At 41.9% G+C, this 10,419-nt stretch overlaps 1 protein-coding gene across 4 annotated transcripts in view; it reads left to right on the top strand.

Annotated features, from left to right (window-relative positions):
* Window positions 1-10,329, top strand: part of LOC102013491 (NACHT, LRR and PYD domains-containing protein 1-like) — a 51,305-nt gene extending 40,976 nt beyond the window's left edge. For 3 of the 4 annotated variants that reach the window (XM_013522162.1, XM_013522164.1, XM_013522161.1), the window contains 5 exons: window positions 1,602-1,864; window positions 2,317-2,442; window positions 6,597-6,738; window positions 8,785-8,916; window positions 9,242-10,329. In XM_013522162.1, the coding sequence (XP_013377616.1) occupies window positions 1,602-1,864; window positions 2,317-2,442; window positions 6,597-6,738; window positions 8,785-8,916; window positions 9,242-9,555 (977 nt within the window). In that variant the 3' untranslated portion in view covers window positions 9,556-10,329. The remainder of the gene's footprint in view (window positions 1-1,601; window positions 1,865-2,316; window positions 2,443-6,596; window positions 6,739-8,784; window positions 8,917-9,241) is intronic. The other variant, XM_013522163.1, reaches the window with a different exon arrangement.
* The last annotated feature ends 90 nt before the right edge of the window (window positions 10,330-10,419 follow it).

Here is a 10,419-nt window from a genome sequence, read left to right as displayed (position 1 = left end):
TTTAGCTAACTGTCCTTCAGATAAGGGATTTCTATCTAGAACATGTAAAGAACTGAAGAAAATCAAGCCCCCAACATTCAAGGACCCAATCCAAAAATGGACATCTGAGATAAATACAAAAGTATCAGATGGAGAAATACAAATGGCAAATAAATGTACAAAAAAATGTTCAATATCAGTGGTGTTCTGATTAATGCCCAAGCCACCTAATAGCCTTGTCTGCAAATGGACGCCTTGCTGGTTTCCAGCAGCACATGAAAGGAGACAGGATGCCTGGCCTCTTGGTCAGTGTCATTCGTTCCTCAGCCCCTTTTTTGTGTTCTCAGTGTCTCCACATGGAGCAGTAATCATTGACTGTAATCAAAGAAACCAATCCTGGTTGACATAGGCAGAAAATGAATGTATTGGGAAATTCCTGAGAAATCACAAACTTAACAAAAGGTTATACAACAAGTCAAGGAGGAAAAATAGGCAGTGGAGCAATACTGCTGACAACAAGGGCACAGCCAAGGTCAAACTGAGAGAGAGAAAGAGAGAGAGAGAGAGATGCTGCAGATGCGGCCCATGTGGTGCTTTCTTGCCAGGGGAACCACTAGAGTCTGTAAAGCATTGCTACTGCCAAGATTATCTCCAGCTGTCTCTTCCTCTGAGTATCAACCCTCTAGGATCAAGGCTAAGGTTAGTGTCACCCATTTAGTTAAATCTTGAGCCCACAACTGTGCTATAGCTACCAGGATGTAGCCGCTTCCTGCAAGGAGTGCTCAGCTTGCCTCCTGCCAAGATCCCACAATGGTGTAGGAAGAGGTTCATTCCAAAATAAAGAACTTGAATGCTGCCAAACCTTTGACGAATGTAGGCTACCCTTTGCCACTCCACAGCTCCTTCTCCTTCCATTTCTCTACCTGTTTACAGTCAAAACTGCCAGCATCCCTCAACACACCATCAGAGTGGGAGAATCCCCAGCAGCATAGGCAACTATAGGTCCAGTGTGTTTCCTAACTCTTGAACCAGGGCTGGGCTTGGGTCTGAGATTGGCTCAAGGGTTAGGGTACCCATGGTGCTCCTACAGAGTAGACAGAGTAATGGCCACAGGTTATGAAGTATCTCCAACATATATGTGTCCCCATGCTCTATAATAAATGTCTTAGATCATTTGGCTTGCTATAATAAAATACTATACACTGAGTAGCCCATAAGTAACTAATTTATTCCCACATTTCTGCTGTCTAGAAAGTCCAAGATCAAGGAGATTCTACATTCAATGTCTGACAAGAGCCCCCTTGCTCAAGATGGCACCTTCTAACTGTGCCCTCATAGGGAAGAAGGAGGTCTTTTTGGATTCTTAAATGAAGGCATTAATCCCATTCATAAGGGTTCTACATCTATGAGTTATTACTTCACAAAAAGCTTCATTGCATAATGCCATCACTTGCTGGGAAGAATTCAACATACAAATTTTTGGAGGACTGAAGCATTCACACCATTGCAGTGGGTTCCCACAGGGATGCCTCTCAGCCCAACTGCTGAGATCCTACTGCTCCAGCTAAGCCTGACTCAGTGAAGGCAATAAATCTGTATCTCTCTAATCTGCTGTTTCACAGGAGAACATGTGGACAGATCTCTGTTCCAAGTGGCCCACTTCAAAGAGGAGGGGATGCTCCTGGACAAGCCAGACAGAGTGGAGCCACATCACACCATCCTGGAAAACCCCACCTTCTCCCCAATGGGAGTTCTCCTGAAAATAATCCCTGGTGCTCGGCGCTTCTTCCGTGTTACCTGCACCACACTGCTCTACCATCACATCCATGCTGAGGAGGTCAAATTCCACCTCTACCTGATCCCCAGCGACTGCACCATTCGGCAGGTAACACTAAGAACCAGTACTTGTGAAATGCAGCCAGGGAACTATCTCAAGAGATCCTCAACTGGAAATCAGATGCCGATAACTCAGTTTTGGTGAAAATTCATGCCCTGTGGTCAACCACACGGCAACCCTGTGACAACTCTGGTCTCACTCAACTGCGTTCACTAGACAATTTTTTTTATAGCCTCTGTCCAGAAGTTGAAAGGTTGGGAAAACTGCATGGCTGAAACTGTAGATTTCTGACATTATTTTTTCTTCTCTTCCAGTGAAACTCTTCCCACCCTGAACATAGCATGGGGACAGTTAGGACTTTTAATGTGGAAAACAAGGAGAGGAGTGTAGTGGTGATATAGCTGCCCTTTACCCACACAGACATATTGACACACTGACACATCAGCCAACCTTATCAGATCAGACTGCAAAGGGCAATCACTGTTCTCTATGTCCTTTAGGCCATAGATGATGAAGAAAAGAAGTTCCAGTTTGAGCGAATACACAAGCCACCTCCAACAGACCCCCTTTACTTGGGATCCCGCTATATTGTATCTGGATCAGGAATGCTGGAGATTATGCCCAAGGTGAGCAGCAGCATGTCTGTCCCAGCTCTAGGTCAGAAGGTACACTTGGGGAAAATTTGGAGGCGATCCTCAGCTGATTGCCAGGGATTGGATGAATTGGGGAGGGATAGAAAGCACGTGGGATTAGGGGAGAGTAGAAAAGCTTCAGAGGTAGGAGCAAAGGAAGTTAGGGAGAGGAAAGATCAAATTCGGGATGAGGAGGATACTGGTGATTCACTTGGAAGAACTGGGAAGTGTTTGGCCTATAGGGTGTCAAATTACACCAGCAACATGCCTGTAGTCCAACACATTGGATGTATAATACACATTACAGCAAATTTTACAAAATGTGGTATCTTGAGTTGTATAAATGGAAGAGTGTCAGAAAGAAACTTCTGTAGGATTTGAGTCTTATTCTGGTAATTTCGGGGAAGGTACAAGGAAACAGATTTGCTGTAAATTAGGTATTGTCAGAAAGCAGGGATAGCCAGGCATGGTGGCATATGCATGAAATTCCAGCACTCAGGAGGTTGAGGCAGTAGGATCAAGAGGAGTTCAAGGACAGCCTGAGCTACATAGTGAGGTCAGGTCTACCCTGAACTATATGATGAGAACTTATCTCAAAAAATCAAAAAGAAGGGCTGGGGATATAGCTCAGCAGCACAAGTGCCCACCTGGCAAGCGCAAGGTCCTGAGTTCAATTCCCAGTACAAAAAAAGAAAAAAGGGGAAAGAAAGAATAGATATTGTGAAAGGGAAAAGAAACTGCTCAAATAGGAAAGAGCAACTGGGATAAAGGAGGGGAGTGGAAAAAGAAAGAGGATGGGGAAATATGTATATCCTGTGTATATATACACAGGATAGCTAGGATAATTGCACTACTAATATCTGTTGGTTTATTGAAAGGAGCTGTTAATCTGTAATTGTTTGACTGATCTTACATGCCTATATCTGGTTATATTTGCAACCATTTTGAAGATGACATTATGTAATATAACAACTATTGTTAATATCCTATCACCATGTTTTGAAATTCTGTATCATTTTTATTGCTCTTTATGCTATTTTGTTTATATATTTGTTGTTGTTTTGTTTTTTAATGAAAAACAAAATTTATATGTATATATAAGGATAGCTGGAATAAGTGTATTGCTGATGTCTGTGGTTTATTGAGGGGAACAGTCAATGCTAAAAATTTTCTTTTTTCTTAAGCAATTTTGCACACTTGAATTTGGTGATCAGAATCACTGATGTGAAAACAATATGCAGTATAAAAACCCATTGCTGAACTCCTACAATCATGCATAATGAAGTTCTGCATCATTTCCAATGTTTTATTTTTTATTTATTTTATTTTTTTCACTTGTTACTGTCTTTTATTATTTGATCAAGCTTACATTCTTATGTCTAGTGGACTGAGCATCTTCATTGAAGATAACAGTATGCAATATACCAATCATTGTAAATTTCTATCATTTTGTTTTGAGGTCATGTATCATTGTTGGTGTTTTTGTGTTGTTTTGATTTTGTCTTCATTGTTGTTTTGTCATATTTTTAATGTTTAAAAGAAAAAATGAAAAGAGAGAAAGACTGCAGGAATGATTCTATGATTGTTTGGGAACCCAGAAAATCTAATCTGTAGGGAAAGCAGATTAGGCAAGAATAGAGCTATAATTTCTAAGGTACAATAGTCACTTGTGGAGAGTGGTAGGGTGGGAGGTATTTGACATTTTGCCAGATGCCTGGTTAAGTGTCTGAAGATGTATTAGGTATGTCCCATACAGGACAACATGACTTAGCTGCAAATCTCAGATCAGTTTGTAATGACACTGATATCTATCTGTGATCTTAGATCCATTTCTGGACACAAGAGCATACTTTTTGGTCTTTTTCAGTATCTCCTACTTTTGACAGAATCAGGTAGGTTGAACCACTGGACACTGATCCATGATGTCTGAATGTTATCATTGCCCATATTTGCTGTTTTGGGTTAGAGAAGCATACACTGAATGGTAGTGTGTATTTGAATCAGGGTTAAATCAATGTGAGATGAATGCTTAGAATTACCTGGCTTGAAGATGCTTGTGTAATGGGAATTAAGACTCAGGGAAGGATGCATCAGACAACAGTAACACAGGTGACTATTAAAACCAAAAGACTATTTGTCTTTATAACAGATCTAAAACAGAGGGCTAGAATAGGAAATGCAGAATTCAGTTGAGATCTTTTAAGAAACACTGATAGTCTACGTTTTTCCTTTTCTAGTCACAAATTGCCACATTTTCATCAAGTAATAAGCACAAGAATAATTTTGGCTGGAGTGGAAATTCCCACAACAAAAATTAGACTTTTGTATGCAAGGGAGGTAGAGAGTGATAGATTCAACAGCCAGTTACAGCCAGTTAGCCTCAGAGCAGTAGCTACAGTCTAGGGAAACTATATCAGAGAGTTTTATTTTTCCTTAAATAATAGAAAGAAAAATAGAGGTCAAACCAACAAGGTGAAGATAAGAGACCTCATGTTTGTATTTTAGAGGTTGGCAAAGCAGAAAGATAGATGAAAGTTAGTAGTAAAATAAGAAGATAGGAAAGGCTGGTGAAGAATTAGAAAAGTGTCTTGCTATGATACCTCGGGCAGATTCTGCCCACCTTTGAAGTATTCCTCATGACCTTATTTAATGTCTCTAGATGGACCATATGTCCAGTCATCAACATGAAGTGATTTGGGTTTCTTCCATTGGGAAACATGGATCCAAGAATAAATACTTTGGTATTTTTCTGTCATGACAATTGCTAACAAGCATCACAGAGAGGCCTGATTGGGTTATTCAACCAATATTAACCCAATGGTGGGTATATGTTTCAGTAGAGGTAGTTCACTGGACCTCACAGAACTTAAGAGCCCTCTCATGGAGATCTTAATTCCTTGCAGATGAGGCCTCTATAATAATTAAAGAAGCAGTGAGCAAGTACACTGATACCAAGTGCTGTGAAGCAAAGAGAGCATCATGAGAGTGTCTCCAGACTCTTTGGACTATGTAGTTAGACAAGATATCTCTAACAAGATACAACTTGAGTTGAGGCCTCAGAGAAAGTGCCCATGCTCTAGCATGTGCCCATGCTCTGGCATGTGCAAATCTGTAGCACAGGGTTCAGGCAGAAAGCTATATGAAGAGTCATCAAAGTGAGCACAAACTGAACACCGTCACCTGAAAGAATGGAGGCCATTGTGGCAGAGATATGGGTATGCACCAAAAAATGAGGTCAAAGCAGAATCAGAGTCTCCCAGTGCCCACAGTCCAGTTGGCCTTGATGTAGAGTTTGGAATTTTTCCAAGGTCACTGCAAGTCCTTGGCGGATCTTAAATGTGGTGATACAAGAACTGACTTACTTTCATAAAGATGCTCTTAGCTGTTGAACATGAATAGATGATAAGCAGGCAAGAATGGAGACAGAGGGATAAATCCAAACACTATTGCCCTACCACAGATGAAAGTTCATGGTGGCATGACTAAGACAGTAGCAATGAAAATGGAGAAAAAGTGGTGGATTTACACAGAAACTACATGATTATGAAAATCAAAAGGCATATTGTCCTGTGTAACATGTCTTGAAGTTTATTTTGAGGTAGAGACACCAGCACTGGATGAATTGGCTATATATGGAGAGAGAAAGAAGAAGATAATGTGATACCTAAATTTGGAATCTGAGTGATCCAATAGATGGTAGTATCACTTACTAAGATTGAAGAAAATGTAAAGGAATGTGTAGAGAGAAGTCTGTCCTGGGTTTTATTTGAGGAAAAAAATGGATATAAATTTTCTGTTGGTTTGAAATGGGTAGAATTTGGAAATTACAGACTTAGGGCTTGAGAAAAGAGGACATGAATTTAACATGGAGTTGGGAGATAAAGGATACAGATGAAGATGGGAAAAAAAAGAGGTGGCTTAGGAAAAAGAGTACTAATTTTAGGATGAGCCCTGACTTATCTATGGGGTGCTCACTACATCTTTATACTTTTGAGTTTATATTTGTGAACTGAAGTTGGTCACTAGAGATGTTCAGTGCCCAAATGAGGTTAAGCAGGGCCAAGAAGGCATGGGGGGGCAGGTGCGTCAGGAAGGTCTCACTTGAGTATAAATGTAACATTTCACATAGTGTCACTTTTGCTCTACAGGAACTAGAGCTCTGCTATCGAAGCCCCAGACAACCCCAGCTCTTCTCTGAGATATATGTTGGGTGTTTGGGTTCAGGAATCCAGCTGGAAATGAGATACAAGAAAGATGAGACAGTTGTATGGGAAGCCTTGTTGAAACCAGGTAAAAGCAGGACAAGTCCAAAATCTTCAGAACTTGGAGAATAAAAGTGAATGTATGTGTGTGTGTATGTGTGTGTGTGTGTGTGTGTGTGTGTGTGTGTGTGTGTGTAATGTCACAATTTATTAATGACAAGAAGTAGCCTAGACAATTTATATGGCTTTTTAAAAGTTTCATAATATCTGGTACGATCAGAATTTACACTCAGATTAGCCAGGCTGTATTCCCCATTTCCTGTCCCATGTACAATGGTATCTCAACACTGCCCTTCTGTTAACAGATTTTGATATGCACAAGGCCATTGTCACATGGTCTCATGGGTGGGTTGGCTGGGAAATCAAAGAGAAAGTACTAGAGGGTTCTATGCTTAATGAAATAGGCCAGTTTTGTATCAGTCATTATTTGCAAGATGGACAGTAATAAAACACATTATAAACTTTCAGGAGTGTAAAACCTTACTTATTCTTACTCCAACACCAAACCATCCCTAAGCCAAAATCCCTTAACCAAACTTTGTCATTTGTCAGACCATAGTGATTTCAGCACCTGTACTTCTACAAATAGACTTCATCATGTAGTGAAAGGTGGAGGGGCTCTCCACAGCCTTGACTTGGGCACAACCACAGAAGATGAACTGACCAGGTCAGCATCAGATGTGGGTTTGAATCCTGCTCCACCACTAACTCACTTGGTATTTTAAGAAAATTACTTACCTTATTTGAACCTCAGGTTCCTCATCTGAAAGACAAGGATCACAATGGCTAAGTGGGAGAATTCTTGAAAAGATTGAAAAAATGATGTCTGGAAATGCCTCATGCAATGATCCTTAAAAAAATAACAGCAATATTTTCCTTTTTTCTCAAGTTAGGACACCCTCTACATCTTATCCATTTTAGTTCCATCACTTGAAATCCACAAAAATCTCTTTCCTTCCCCATGGGAAAGCCTTCAGTTACTGGAACACTTGGATCATGGCCTCCCAATGTCTCCCCCACAGCAAATTAAATGTTCTGTTTTTTCTTCTTTCTTCTATTTGATTTTTTAAAATTTCACAGTCACCTTTCTCACCAGATGCTCCAATTTACATCTGAGTCAGAACTGAATCAAAATAAGCATGAGGAACACCTGCTCACTACATCCAAATGTACCCAGTCATGGCAGTAACACTACCTGAGTGCTTGTGCCCACTCTGGGTTACTACAGTTAGGTCATAGTAAACTTAATCTGCTCCCATTCTCAGTCCTTGTTCACATGAGCTTTGTGAACCTTCTTCTTCTATGCAAATAATTCTTTAGGGGCATTGATTTGTTGTTGTTGTCATTGTTATCATGGATTTTCTTGTTAACATTCACTCATTATTCTCATATGCTAATATCTGCTGAATCTTGATTCTGACATCCAAATCCAGAATGTGCATATTTGGTCTGTGAGTATAGGAGAACAAACAAGGACAAGGAAGTCAGTTCTGCACAGAATAAGATATGAAGTAGTTTCAGTTATTTCACAAGAGCTTTGGTAACTTCTCCACCATTATTCAGTTCAGAACAAGGGAGAAAAAACGTGAGTCTCAGAAGTTGTGTGAAAAATTATTATTCCTTATTTGCATGCTTACCCCCTTCTTAGGTTATGGTCATAGGCTCTATGCCTCTATTTCTCCACGTTCATAAGACAGCCATTTGTCCAGATAAATTCTAAGTGGCTTCCCGTCCTAATTCCAGAGTCTATCAGAATCTGTTGTTTTCATGAAGCATTTCTTCTAAACTGAATTCTAAACCTAACTAACTTTACTCCAGCTCTCCCTTTATTTTTACCTTGACTAATGTGTTGTCGTAAATTAAAAGCCAAAATTCACAGCTTTGGACATCACTTAGGAATTTTATGGTGATAAAAATAAATAACCATTATTGAGCACCTAAAAAAAAAAAAAAAGAATCTGTTGTTTGCCCTCAGATCCAAGAAAATCAGAAGTGTGTGGGAATTTCAAGGCATGTGAGATATGCTCATAACTAGTACTCTTACTGATGTGCCTTTATATCTCTTTTCCTCCAGGAGACCTAAGACCTGCAGCCTCTCTATTCCCTCCATCTGCCATAGGTCAGCAACGGTTGTCAGAGACCACAGGTGACAGTGGCATTCCTGGGACATTCTGTCTTGTACTGGAAGGAAGGGAAGAGACAGGAGGTACTCTCACTGGAAACCTCACCAGAGGTCAGGCTGGAGGAGTGCAGCCCAGTGGCAGAATTCCTCCTGATGCCCCTTACCCCTGCCCATGAGAATGCTAGAACCCCATATACTGCCTCATGGCCCCATCATGGACCCTTCCCACCCACTCAGAGAGTGTCAGACTACATGCTGCCATGAATAAAGGCAACAGTGCTTTCTGGTGGTTAAATGCCTTTCCAGAGAGAAAAGGGAGTAAAAGATGAAGATGAGGTGATTAAAAAGATATAAATGTAGGGGATCAGAGGCAGGACCCATGGTGAAAACCTTTCTTTGCTCATTCTAGCCTCAGCTTCACCTCCAAATGTTCCAGCCTCACTGCACTTTGTAGACCAGCATCGGGAGCAGCTGGTGGCCCGAGTGACTTCTGTGGACTCTGTATTAGACAAGCTGCTGAGTGAGCAGGTGCTGAGTGAAGAGCAGTATACCAGCGTGCGGGCTGAAGCCACTAAGCCTAGCCAGATGAGGAAACTGTTCAGCTTCAGCCCATCCTGGAACTCAGCCTGCAAAGACAAACTTTACCAAGCCCTGAGGGAGATCCACCCTCATCTGATCATGGACCTCTGGGAAGCAGGTGCCAAACATTCAGGGGACCTCTGACATTTTTGGAGCTGAGCTCTAAATATGTGCATTTGAGTCTTGTAATGCATGCCTTTCCTCTGGGCCTCTGTTTCTTCACCTACAAAAGTTGCCATTTGAATTGCCCACTAGCTCTAAAGATAGGAAGATACCTGTTTTGAGGACAATATGTCCATGGAGAGAAGTGCCTCACAGGTAGCCAGACAGCCTTCCTTAGCTTTCACAGGCCAGATGTCTAGGTATGAAAACACCATCTCCAAGAAAGTTCATCAGGAGTGTATGAGACCCCTGCAGACATTGTAGAGCCAGGTCTCTTGCCCATAGCACCAAACAAGAACCCTCCTCATCCCATGTGGATGCAGACAGAAGTAGCAGGAACATTACAGTATTCATCTCTGCCTGGAGAAAACAATGAAGAGAACATATGTTCTTGTGGGTGGTGCTTGGCTATAAATACAAGAGAAAAATATTCATTGAAAAGTTATTCCATGCAGGCTTTGGTGAGTTGCTCAGGACATGAGAGACTCCACACCTTAACACAGACTATCCCCTTGTGGAGTGGAAAAACTTCTCCCTGACTCCTCTGCCATCCAGGGAGCCCCAGTCTGGAGGAATCCTGGTGCCTAGCCCATACTCCTGCTCTGTGGGTTGGGCAGCCAGCATGAAAAGTGCCTGGGGACTCCCGGCCTCGTAGCCCCCCGGAAGGAGGGGGTCTGGCACACAGGGAGCCACGGGCAGGGAGTGCCGGCCTCCCAGCTGGCTAGCTTCCTGCCTCATAGGCTCCTGGAGGGAGGGCCCCCAGTGCATGGGGAGCCTCAGGCGGGGAGCGCTGGTCTTCGGACCGGCGGCTCACTCCCGGCCTCGTAGCCCCCTGGAAGGAGGGCT

The sequence above is a fragment of the Chinchilla lanigera genome, unplaced genomic scaffold, assembly GCF_000276665.1.
Source record: "Chinchilla lanigera isolate Chin_1 unplaced genomic scaffold, ChiLan1.0 scaffold00066, whole genome shotgun sequence".
NCBI lineage: Eukaryota > Metazoa > Chordata > Mammalia > Rodentia > Chinchillidae > Chinchilla > Chinchilla lanigera.
Note: the sequence above shows the minus strand (reverse complement) of the source record. Positions and strands in the feature narration are given on the sequence as shown.